At 51.6% G+C, this 12,723-nt stretch overlaps 1 protein-coding gene across 7 annotated transcripts in view; it reads left to right on the top strand.

Annotated features, from left to right (window-relative positions):
- Window positions 1-9,039, top strand: part of Tnni1 (troponin I1, slow skeletal type) — a 31,314-nt gene extending 22,275 nt beyond the window's left edge. For all 7 annotated transcript variants that reach the window (XM_031383874.1, XM_031383894.1, XM_031383856.1 and 4 more), the window contains 8 exons: window positions 600-629; window positions 1,278-1,281; window positions 3,097-3,138; window positions 3,609-3,740; window positions 5,544-5,633; window positions 6,658-6,834; window positions 7,655-7,764; window positions 8,655-9,039. In XM_031383874.1, the coding sequence (XP_031239734.1) occupies window positions 619-629; window positions 1,278-1,281; window positions 3,097-3,138; window positions 3,609-3,740; window positions 5,544-5,633; window positions 6,658-6,834; window positions 7,655-7,762 (564 nt within the window). In that variant the 5' untranslated portion in view covers window positions 600-618 and the 3' untranslated portion in view covers window positions 7,763-7,764; window positions 8,655-9,039. The remainder of the gene's footprint in view (window positions 1-599; window positions 630-1,277; window positions 1,282-3,096; window positions 3,139-3,608; window positions 3,741-5,543; window positions 5,634-6,657; window positions 6,835-7,654; window positions 7,765-8,654) is intronic.
- The last annotated feature ends 3,684 nt before the right edge of the window (window positions 9,040-12,723 follow it).

Below are 12,723 nucleotides of genomic sequence, written 5' to 3' on the forward strand. Positions count from 1 at the left end.
GGAGGAGGAGGAGGAGGGGAAGAGGAGGAGGAGGAGGAAACAGCCGCAGCAGCACACTGCCTACCTAGGCTCCAGTTTTGCAGAGAGAGAACAAACAGCCTGGAGAGAGTGAAGACACACTAGATTTTCTTTTCCCTCTTGGCTTAATCTCTACTCAGGGCTTCCTGCCACCTGCTCAGGGCTGCTAGGCAGTATTGAATGGCACCTCTAGAGCTGGGCCGCCAGGCATTCAGCTGCACAGTTCCACTCCTTCTGCCCCTTCTCTGAGTCCTAACCCACAGGGGAAGTCTGAATCCAGCTGCAGGTTCAAGGCTCTCCCGATCTAGGATCTAGTTCCATCCTCGCTTTCCTAACACTGGTGTCTACAGATTCCATTCTGGTCTACACCAGGGTCAGCAGGATGTCTCTGGAAATAGCCAGTTGTAAATGTTTTAGACTTTCCAAGGTCATAGGGGGATGTTGTCTTCGTAGTTGTCGTTGGTTAGTTGGTTAACCTATTACCGTGTTGAAGTCTTCCTGCTGTCCGATTCCCCACACCTACTGGGGGTTCGCAGCAGGAGGGACGGCTTCTCCATTAATGATTCCTCTGTCCCCTCTAGGTGCTGCCTTGCTACCACCATGCCAGAAGTGTAAGTTGTTTCCCTCCCATGCAGGGCTCTGGGGACACTAGTCCCTTCACCATAGACTTCAGCCTCCCAGCTGAGGACAGCCTGGCTCATCTCTCCCCTAAGCTGCTCCCAGCAGAAGCTCCTGAGTTAGAGATGAGCCTTAGTGCCTGGCCAGCTCTGTTTCCCTAAGGTGTCCAGGAGCTCCCTGCTCAGCAGAGCTCATTCCCACGAGGGAATGTATTTGGAAGCCTATGCTTCAGAGCTAGCTTGTCAATACTAATCAATAAACCGAACACACTAGGCTATGACATCACTTGGGGATGACGGGTGAATGGAGCTTTGGGACTGCACGCCCAGCAATGGAAGTCTTTGCACTAATTGGGGCCCTCTGTCAAAGCTTACACGACCTTCCACTAGATTCCCCTACAACTTTGAGGGACCAACATGTCCCAAGGGGAATGAGTAGTAGCCCAGAATGTGGTTGAGTCTTTCTCCTTGTTTGCTGAAACACTGAAGTGGTCCCCCTCTCAGGCATGTTGTCGTCACCTGTCCCCTCCCCGAAGCAGGCCTGCTTGGTTCTGTTGCTGCCCATGTCTTGTATGTTGTTCCCACTCACTCCAAGTTCTTTCTGCTCTTTCTTCCGGTTCCTCCCATGACGGACGCCTAAAGCGAGGTGAGTGGTGGTGTTTGGGGTTTCTCTGTGCCGGTTAGTTCTTCTAACTGATGAAGATGGGGATTGAGCTCGGGTCAAAGCTGTGATAGGAATGGGGATGACCGAGAAAACTCCCAGGAGAAGAGAAGTAAAGAATAGAGATGCCATGTGCCCAGAGGCAGGGCTCCCAGAATGCCCCTCATAGGTACTCCTGTGGCTGGGACCACGAGCGAAAGTTCTCCCCTCCACCTTCCTCAAAGCTCCTGCATCCCGGGAGGCTTCCTTCTGCCTCTTACAAAGCTGAGGTCAGGCAAAAGCATACCTGGAAGGTGAAGGCTAGGACTGAACGCTGAGGAAGGAATGCAGGTGTGTCCTCGGTTCCCCTCAGGACTGTGGTCACCCTGACTCTGGACCCTCTGCAATCCAGATTTCTTCAGGCTGCAGAGAACACACAGCCTACATGTAGTCCAGGGGTGAGGGCTGAAGAAAGAAAAGTTGGTGCGCTGACTCAAGTGGAGAGGTGATGTCACTGCTAGAGGGGTCGCTTGGCCTGGATAGTTGGAGCGAGAAGTGAACAAAGTATTTTCCAGTGACCTAGGGTCCTATCCGAGTGAATCCCTGGGGACGCTGTTTAGATGTAGAGGCTGTCTAGACTCAGTGAATGGTGGAAGAAAGACTTCGAAAGGCCATTGCCCATGGAGTATCTGGGAAGCTAAGCCAGGCGCTGTCATGTGCCACAGCCACCGGCCGTTTCTCTCATTACCTGGAGTGTAGGCTTTCAGAGACAAAAAAGATTAGCCACACGGAGTAGATCAGGAGTCACCCGCTCAGGGTGCTAAAGCTAACTCATGGCCTCTCTCAGTCGCTCGCACAAAGCTTCACCACGCCTACCTTTCATACTGCAGGATCAGACCAGAGCTATGCTCTCCCAGGGTGGATCACACCTGAAACAGACAGGCTGCTCAATGGGAACAGCAAAGAGAGAGAGAATCCCAGGAGAGACACAAGGGTTCCCAAGCCTCCTAAGCCCATTCGTCAGCAGTGAGGTGTCTGTCATCCTCACAATGCTGGCGGGGAGGGGGGGGCACTGTCGCAGGGCTGGGCCTTGAAAAACTCTTTTAGATCGGTTCTTTATGTAGCCTGTGTTCTTCCATGGTGACCCTCAACATGTGAGCCTCCTGTCTTAGGTTCCGGACTGCTGGGGTTACACATGTGATCCACCATGCTTGGCCTTGGAGGAGACCTACTAGAGGTTATTAGAACATAGCTATTTGGTCACCAAGAATTTGCCTGCTCATTTTGACTGGGATATAACAGTAATTTTCTACCTTAGAGATTTGTGTGGGTAAAGGTGACTTCTGTCCCAGAGAAGTGACGTAGGTCTGTGTGGATGTCACTTCTCTGGGACACAGGCAGCATGTATCTCTGGCAGGAAAGGACATCAAGATACAGTTGCATTATCACCTGGAGCGCTAAAACCTATGCCTGCTTTAGGCTTTTCACGAAAAGGCGCATCTGTGCCTTCCTTGGGTCTTGCTGCAGCTATGGGCCAAGTACAGCTGCCAGCATGCTCCTCCGCAGATGAGGACGTACCTGTGGGAGACATAACTGCAGCCTCCTGCAGGATCCTACCAGCAGCAGAGTAAGGACTGGAAGGTGGGGCTTCAGCCCCGAGGTCAAGGTAGCTGACTACAGTGTTCTCTGAACTTGACCGGTTCAGTCACAAAGATGAGCTTTAAAAGCCCCCAAAGTGAGCTGAGGATTCTGGGTAGCGACGAAGAATCCAGTTTTAATAGCCTCTGCCTTACCATTGGTCTCTTTTTCTCATTTCCCCAGAGGAAATCCAAGATCACAGCCTCCCGAAAGCTCATGCTGAAGGTGAGCCTGGTCCAATGGGAGATGGAAGGGCAGGCATGCAGACTCTAAGGGATGCAGAGGGCAGGGACAGCAAGGAGAGAGACCAAGAATAAAAGAAGAGGCTCTGTCCATGCCAGAGCTGACGGGTGACCAGTGATTTGTATCCTGCCCCTCCTGGGTGCCTAAGAGGCAACAGGAGCTAACCTGGGGTGGAACTCTTGAGGAGGGAGAGGAAAGGATGTGGTTCATTTTGGTAAGCTTCACTTTCTGGAGCTCTGTGGGACAAAAGGGAGGGAAAAGGGAGACTGTGTAGATAAACAAGCTCTGGGTCTAAGGAATGCCATGCCACCTACACAAGGCCTGGTGGCAGCTACTGCCACACTAAGCCATGGCCCCAGATCGGGCCTAGTCTAGAGCCTCTTTGCCCTCACTCTGAGATGGATGTGGAACACGAGGAACTAACCCTGGTTTGGTGGCTTTGTCCTCTTCAGAGCTTGATGCTAGCCAAGGCCAAGGAGTGCTGGGAGCAGGAACATGAGGAGCGAGAGGCTGAGAAGGTGCGTTACCTCTCAGAGCGCATCCCCACGCTGCAGACCCGAGGTCTGTCCCTCAGTGCTCTTCAGGTAAGCGTGGCAGGCTGGGCTGGGCTTGGTGCTTCATGTAAAGGACCCTCGGTAGCTCTTGAACTAACAACAGAGCTCTGAAACCCACGAGGTGTGCCCACATCAGTCTCACAACTGCACGTGAAGTGATGATGTGAGACTCGTTTTACAGAATGAGATGAGAGTCCCAGAGGAGAGAACAGATTTGATTGGGTAGAACCAGGGACTGGCTTCCCATCAGCTGGCACAATGGTATGGCCTGGAGGATGGGCAGGATTTCAGAAGACCCATTTCTCCAAAGACTTGTCCAACTTTTCGGGATGAGGTTTTTTTTTTTTTTTTTGTAATTTTAAAAGATCATTTATTTATTTCCACTTTCTGTGCGTTGGTGTTTTGCCCACATGTGTGTCTGGGTAAAAGGTGTCAGGTCGTGGAGTCACAGACAGTTGTGAACTGTCATATGGCTAGTTGTTGGGATTTGAACCCTGGTCCTGGAAGAACAGTCAGTACTCTCAACTTCTGAGCCATCTCTCCAACCTGTCTTTGCTGTTTTTAAGCTGTTAGTGATTGCTTTAATGCCAGTGACTGCAGATGAAAATCTGTGCATGTGTCTTCCATGGCAATAGCTATTTTAATTTTATTATTTTTGGTTAATATATAGTTTTCAAAATTTCCACTATTAGCTTATATTACTTTTATACTACAAAAATTATGTATTATTTATTTATTTATAGAAAATAACTATGAGCCTGCTGCTGAGACACATGTCTGTAATCCCAATACTCAGGGGATAGAGATTGGAGGGTTGTGAATTAAAAACACCTTTTAATTAAAACAATTTCATACAATACACTTTGATCATAGTTTCCCTCCTCCAACTCTTCTCAGATTCTTCTCAACTCCCTGCCCACCTAACTTTGCATTCTTTCTCTCTTAAAAAACAAAAACAAAAAAAAACAAAAACAAACCCAAAACCAACCAATCAAACAAGAAAAACAACAAAAAAACCAAAAACATGAAAATTAAAACAAAAGCAAGCAAGCAAGCAAGCAAGCAAGAAAATCAGGTTGGTTGTGGTGATGCTCACCATTAATCCCAGTATCCTGGAGGCAGAGACAGGTGAATCTCTGTGAGTTCAAGACCAGCCTGGTCTACAGAGTGAGCCAGGACAGAACTACATAGTAAGACCCTGGAGAGAGAGAGGTGGGTGGGATCGGGGGAGAACAATGAGACAGAAAACAAGAACAAAAACAAAAACAAAATGAACAAAACAGAGGGAACATGGAGACATGGAGTTTGTTTTGTGTTGGCTGTCTGCTCCTGGGCATGGAACCCAATAAACCCAGTGACACCTGCTTGGAGAAGGCGGCTTTCTCATTTCCCAGCAGGTACCAACTGCAAATAGTCCTTTGGTTAGGGATGGGACTTTGGGTCCCCTTCTCTGCTCTAGGATTTTGTCTGGTTTGAATCAGTGTGGATCTTGTATGTCCTATGTCTATGAATTCATATGTGTGAAGATTATGAGTTTATGCCTAGGCTCTCTCGACAACAAGGCTTTCAGGCCAGCCTCAGCTGCATAGTGACACTACCATAAAAAAAATTAGCATTTACAAAAAGCTAGAAAAAGACAAGCAAAGAGCAGAAAGGAAAGCAAAGGGTTAGGCTTTGAGTTGTGACGACTTTGAGCCCGATGCAGAGGCTGCACCTGTTGGGTTTACAGTGCAGGCAAAGCGATGGACCATAGGGCTAAGGGACAAATGGGAGGCTGAACCAGGCAGCCCTTCCCCCTCTTCTGCACTCTCATACCACGGATCTACTCCTCAGGACTTGTGCCGAGAGCTCCATGCCAAGGTGGAGGTGGTGGACGAGGAGCGCTATGATATTGAAGCCAAATGCCTGCACAACACGAGAGAGGTAAGCTCTGGAGGGGGTGGGGACGAGACAGCCTGGGCTGGCCCCGGTGGACACTGGCGTGGCTCGCCCGTTTCTACGGGGCCTGGGAGGCAGTCTCTCAGCATGAAGCTTTAGTTTTCCACCCTAACACCATAGGTCTGGAGATGAGCAAGAAGGGTAGCCACATATGAAAAGAACAAACTTCTTCCCCATCTGCCACGTGAGCGCTTCAGAAGCTGCCGGCTTCCCTCACCCACACACGCAATCAGATGTCTGTTAATGACATCTTATGTTTGTGAAGGGCTTTCAAGTGCAGTTGAATCCTTTGATCCTCCCTCCGTGCCTGCGGGTGACATGGGGGCTATTACCTGACCCTGACAAATGAGGACAGGAGACTCACAAAGGCTAAGAATTTGCTTGGGCTCAGGTCACAAAATGGGGGTCCCAGTATGCACCTCGCTGCACTCTGGTTCCCACTCAGGGACTCAGCCCTTCATCGTGGGTGGTGTGAGCATTAGGACCAGCCATGGGTTGCTTCTGAGCATTGACTGGCCTAAAGTGAGTGGGCACTTCCCTCCCTACCCAGCTTGCCAGGATGCTGTGTGATGCCATCAGGCTCCAGTGAACTCCCTCGGAGACCGCACCCTGGGATTATCAGGGTGTAGGATTTAGGGCTCCTCTACCTGCTGTGTCAATCGAGGCTCCTGGGCAGGGCTGAGTAGCAGGAACAAAGATGGAGGAACAGAGATGGCAGTTCACACTCCACGCAAGGCTTCCAAATGGCTTTTTGTTTCTTTGAGGGTCGGTGATGGGGAGAGGGTGAGGTTAGCTAGTGGGCTTAATCTCTAAAAGTCCATTTAGCACATTTAGCACGTACAGTCATTGCTTGGAAAAGGATAGGAGATTCTGAGCATCTCAGACGGTCTAACCTGGAGCCGGGGGCTTGTAGGACGGTTCTAGCCGGAAGCCTAGTAGTTGGATACCCAGGAAGAGAGATCTAGGTCTAACATTCCTGGCTCAGAGCCTGGCTCCTTCGCTCCTACAGATCAAGGACCTGAAGCTGAAGGTGCTGGACCTCCGTGGGAAGTTCAAACGTCCTCCCCTGCGCCGGGTCCGTGTCTCAGCCGACGCCATGCTCCGAGCCCTACTGGGCTCCAAGCACAAGGTGTCCATGGATCTGCGGGCCAACCTCAAGTCTGTGAAGAAAGAAGACACAGAAAAGGTGAGGGGCCTGCTCTCCTCGACCCTGCCTACTTGGCCTTTACCTGCCACTTCTCACACAGCCTTTGGCAGTAGCCTGAGGCACTCTAGTCAGTGTGTGAATCAGGATATAATAGAACCCCCCCTAGGAGGCCAGTGTCAGAAGAGAGAAGACTGGCTGCTCCTAGTCTGAGAGGACAGTGGGGCAGGAGAAAGGCTGACTGGGAAATTAAAACTTGCTTCCCTTATCAGTTAAGGGGTGACCATTGCCCCTGTCACTTCAGCTTCTCATTGTGACTATAGGAACATGAGTGCATAGAAATTGGAGAATTGAGTTCAGGTGCTTGCCTAGCAAACGACTATTTCAAGTGTGTTGGCCTCACACAGAGTTTGTTGGCCTTATGTCCAGAGCTGACAGGCTGTGAGGAACAAGGCAAGAGAACAATCTCTGGCCCAGGGAGCTTAATAAAGACAAACAGGCCAGGTATTATGCTGGCAAAATTGAAAGCAAGTTGAATCAGGAGAGGCTTCCTGGAAGAGGTGACCTTGAACCTTGAACTGCAGTATGTCCCACAGGAGGGTGTTGTAGGAGCTTTGAGGAGAGGTTGGTTTGTCATATACTGGGACCCCGTGACAGTTACCTAGAACCTCCCATCCACACAGCCTCATTCTGTGTTCCTGTCTGGCTACTCATCTTGTATCACGTGCTGGGCAGGGGCGTCAGGATTTCTTATCTCTCTGAGGAGGTAGAGTTTCTTCCATCCACTTTCTCTTGAGCTCAGGAGGCCTTTGTTGCCCCTGTGGCCTGGTGAGGGTCTGACATGTTTGTGGATTGCCCGCAGGAGCGGCCAGTGGAGGTGGGAGACTGGAGGAAGAATGTGGAGGCCATGTCTGGCATGGAAGGCCGCAAGAAGATGTTCGATGCTGCCAAGTCTCCAACCTCCCAGTAGAGGTGCTTAGTGTTCTTCTTGGGGTCCCTCAGGGTCCCCAGGGTACTCAGGAGGAGGGATGGGAGGCAGACCCGATGTACAGAACTCGTAGGAGTCAGCTCTCTTGGGTTCAAGCCTACTCTAGTACCTTCAGAGACTGGGCAGAGCATGTCTATGCCAGATCTTTTTTGTCCCCTCATCCACAAAACTTGGGCTTGTATGTGATCAGTGATCCTGGTACTAGAGCATCTATACGTTCCTGATTGCAAATGACCGAACTGGAAACTGTGGGGCTGGGGGGACCCTAGAGGATCCTGAGGCAGGCAAGAGTCTGAGAATACAAGGTTAGATGATCCCCAAGGTCCCTCCAGCTCTAACACTCCAAGAATCTCAGGCCTTTCTCTCACTTGTCTCTTGGTGACATCCTTTGCTTCTACACTCTCAAAGAAGCATTCCCGGAAACAGCAGTTAAGAGAAATTCAACCTTCCCACCCTCCAGAGAAATAGCTGCAAGAACTGCCAAAGCCCTGGAATTGGGCCATAAAAGCCCTGCTGTGGGCCCTAGGAGGGGAGGTGTAACAGCCAGGTCTACAGCACAGAGCCAACTTCTTTACAGAGCATATGTCAGCTAGTGATAGGTGAGGGTTCACACACAAGGGGAAGGGCTGAGGGTGCAAAGGTCAACTGCAGGAGGGAACCGGTGGTTTGGAAGATGGCCAGAGCAGACTGGAGGGAAGGAGCTAGAGGGGGAGGCAGCTTGGGCTCTGGACAGAGCAGCTAAGTCCCATGGGTGGTACAAGGGGAAAGCCCCAGGGACTACGGGGACTGTGTATGCTGTGTACCAATCGGGGGTACCTAAATAGTGCACATCACTGGGATCTATCTGATAACACCCCCTCTTTCGTCTTGACAGGTCAGCTTGCTTGTATGGCACTCCGGGTCCTGCTTCGGCTTCCTTCCAGCCCCACTCACCTATCTTTCTGCCCATGCCTGGAACATCTCTACGATGCCCTTCTTCCCTCCAGCCTATGTGCTCACCTTTGGAGCCAGGATAAAATGGCACACAAAGGGGAAGAGAGATGCCAGTGCCTGAGACCGTAAGCGTGGGCTTACGTACCTACTGGCCATGCTGTACCAGGCATGCTGGGGTTATCCAGCCACCCAAAGAGCCCTAGGCTGAGGAGGGGGACAGAGAGAATGCCTTCCCAGCAGCAGCTCTGTATTGTTTCCTTCCATCTCTGTTGCTACCTGCAGTGTCCCCAAGTTCTCCATTAAAAAAAAAAAATCCAGTTTCCCAATGGTTTCTGTAGCTCTGTTGTTAGCGCTCGGAAGAAAGTGAAGATGAGGAGTCTGTGGAAAGCCATCTGGGGACTCCAGCCAGAGGAGTTTAAGATCAGAATAGAAGGGTAAGGGTCTGGGGCGGCTTACTAATGTGCTTCCAAGTCACGACGATATCATACACTCTCATCATCTAAAGCCCAGATCTCAGAGGGCCACTGAGTCCTACCCTAAGATCTAGCTATCACAGAGGCAGCCCGTTAGGTATCGCATCCCACCTGATCTCCCTGGCTCCACAAACATGGACCATCTGGTGCCTTCACATGTACCTAACTGTTGTGGGCCAAGAGGTCAAGGTGCCTACAAGCTCTCATCTGGTCTGCAGGGCCCAGGGCATGAGTTTCTTTACACTCCTGTCTCTCAGGAGGGGCATACTGGAGTTCCACGTCTGGCCACCAGGAGGCTTTGACCCTCATGTCTTGCCATGGCTGCTCAGGTCCTAAGTCCTTGCCCTCTGCACCTTCAAATTACTCCCTCTCTTACTGGAGACATCAGAGGCAGAGGGAGGAACATTTTCTGAGGCCTCAGCATGGGACTTCTGTCTTTTCCCAAAGGACAATAGTGTGTCAGGGACCCCAGTCTCCATTCACACTCCTGTCAAAGTCAAACACCCTCAAGGCTCAAGGCTCTTTCTGCAAGGTGTCCGGTCCACCCAGTGATCTGACCTTTGGGCCAATTCTTTTTTCTATCCCACTAATGTTTGGGTTCAAAACCTGAGAGGGGTTTAAACCAGGAGATGAGGTGGGGGCAGTCCTGTGTCCTCGAGTTGCACCCCCCCCCTCCCTTAAAGGAGCAGAGAGCAAAACTCAGGACCAGAGTGGAGCTTGGCTCTTTAGGGTGGTGTCAATGGCAGTTCCTGAGCTAAACCACCTGGCAAGTGACTGGTCCCTAGGACTAGTCCCAGCAGAGGCTAAGCTGCCTGAGCACTCTTTCACCTGTCCCTGGAATTACCCTTCTCTACCCTCTGATCTCCAGGTATAATCTGTCATGAATGCCAAAGGCTGTGCAAAGTGCAACGTTGGTACAGTCTGGGCCAGGCATGCTCAGCCTGCAAGTGGCAGCGGGGACAAGCAACTTGGGGTGCATTAAGAAAGGCAACACCTAGCACAGGGATTTTGCTACAAGCACATCAGTAGAGTTAGGGGTGTGCAAAGAGCATGCCTACCATGCACACATTCCTGCAGTCATAGATACACCCAGACACACCCAGACACACATGCATGTGCACGCACACACACACACACACACACACACACACACACACACACAGAGAGAGAGAGAGAGAGAGAGAGAGAGAGAGAGAGAGAGAGAGAGAGAGCGCTGGGGAATCTGACAGGGCTGGTTCATGCCACAGGGTGAGGGTGAAGAGCATAGGGTGAGGTTTCGTGCCTGGGCAGCCAAGAAACCCACCCTTCCCTGCCTCACGGGCTTCTTTCTCCTAGCTGGCCTGGCTCCAAAGCATGTCTCAGGGTTTTGTCTCTTCCCAGCCCTTTGACAGAACCTGGCCTTAAGTTCCTGAGGCAAATCTCAAGTATGCCAAGTAAACTGTTAACCCAGGGATTGGGGTCTCCACCCTGCCCTTACAGAGGTGGAAGACCAGCCCCAATCCTGACTCAAAGCAAACATGGTATCCAGAGGGTTGCTGGGAGGTGGGGGTGGGGCCGTCAGCACACCCAAGCCTATGGCCTTCTGGGAAAGGGCAGAGGATCAGTGCAGAGAACTCCAAGAGGTCACCAGCCCCATTCTTCTGCTTTGGTGCCCCGAGCCATCTCCTCGAGGATAGAGCTCAGACAGATACACCACACACATCTGGGGAAGACTAAGCCCTTGCATGGCAAGGAGAAGGTGGGCTTCAGCCTTGGGAGGACTCTATGAAGGGCTCTTTGTGGTGGCCCAGAGCTGAGCCTGGGGTGGAAAGCATAATATCTGTGGAGCCCTGATTCTGCATGGAGGTCCACAGTCCACAAGACTGGATCTAGCTATAAAACAGGAGCCAGCCTCGGGGCCTCCCATTGATCGGCAGCTCCCTCCCATAGCATGTGACCGTGTGCCAAGCATTGCTTTAGATGCTGTAGTCGTTTAACCTTCACATCTGCCCAGGGAGACAACACCATCACCATCGCCATGCTGTAGGAAGTACTGAAGCACAACATTCTAAAGACGTCCCATAGTCACCAAGCAAGGAGGGAGGCGGAACTTAGCTGAGGAAGTTTGTCAGCACCCAGACTCGAGTTCCCGCTCATCACTGACAGTAATAACAATGACAGATGCACATGCCAAATGTTTTATCAGAATTTGTCACACATTCTCAGAAAAGTTTGGAAGTAGATCTCTAGGAATGGAGCCTAGACACTACTGGAGAGTTCAGGACACTAGACAGAGATTGATAGCTGAGAGCTTCCCAGGGGACCCCACGGCCATCTGCCGTAGGGGCTACCTTTTTTTCTAGAAACAGTCTTGCTTCAACAGAGCCCAGCTAGCTACACCAGAGAGTTCCCATCTCCCCACCAAAGGGGAAACCATTGTGTGAGAAGCAAGATAGACCAGCATAGGCAAAGGTGAAATATTCTTCAGTAGTCGGATGTAGCTGAGGGTGGAGGCCCAGGACTTCTTGGAGAAATGTCTGCTGGGACCAAACCCACAACAGCTGTGTGGGCATGCCTCTCTCTGCAGCTGGAGACAGCAGGAGGTTCCTCCCTCCTGGTTAGGAACAACCAGGGCAGGATGCCACTTGCTACCACCCTGCCTGTCTTAGAGTTCCCAGGAGGCCAGCTGGTGCCTTCCCTGTCTCTTGTGAGGTACCCTGTCGCCACTGACCCCAAGGCCCCAAGCTCAGTGTTGTGTCTGAATCTTAGTGACTGGAATACTCACAGGTGAACCCGTGCTCGGGAGCTTTTGGGGCTAAAGTGTCATTCTGAAGGAGGGGCCAAGTTAAACGTTAGCCACAATGGCCCCCCGCGAAGTGAGTCACACCCCCCCACAGGGCTCTAGGCTGGGCAGCCATGGGGGCAGTTTTGTTCCAGGTGGGTGACCAAGCTGCTGGAGTCTGGGACAGGTCTCTGAGACCAGTGCAAATGGCAGCTTCCTCTCCTGCTTCCCTCAGGGTTCTCCTTCCTCAAAATGTTTGCCAGCCCATAGGGCCTGGACTGCAGGGAGAGACAGGGGGTTCCTCACTCTCGGGGTATATGTCCAAGCTGGCTTGTGGCCCTGGCCTGTGAGACCAAGGCACGGGCTTCAGTGTCCCTCTGGCATATAGCATTGGCCTAGAGTGCTGCAGTCAGTGTTGGAAGCATTCAGAAAGAGTGATTTACTCAAGGTTGCAAGGACTAGGACACAGGTCCCCTGACTCCAGTCTACTTAGAAAACCGAGTGAAGAAGAACATTGTGAGGCTGGGGTTCCGGGGAGCCTGCTCGTCTCATGACCCCACCTGACTCCAGTGCCAGTCCTCCCTCACTGCTGGGCCAGTACAGGTTGGGCGAGCCTGGCCCTTTGCTTTGGGTTCAGGGAAGGTATGCCTCCCCTGGGTGGCAGGCAGGTGTTTCAGCTTGGAGGCCCGGAGGGGAAACTGTGTGAACGCCATGGTTGCTTAGAGAAAGGGTGAGCAGGGTTATGTGGCTCACCACAGGGAGCTGGCTGTCACTGG

This window comes from Mastomys coucha, unplaced genomic scaffold (assembly GCF_008632895.1).
Source record: "Mastomys coucha isolate ucsf_1 unplaced genomic scaffold, UCSF_Mcou_1 pScaffold1, whole genome shotgun sequence".
Classification (NCBI taxonomy): domain Eukaryota; kingdom Metazoa; phylum Chordata; class Mammalia; order Rodentia; family Muridae; genus Mastomys; species Mastomys coucha.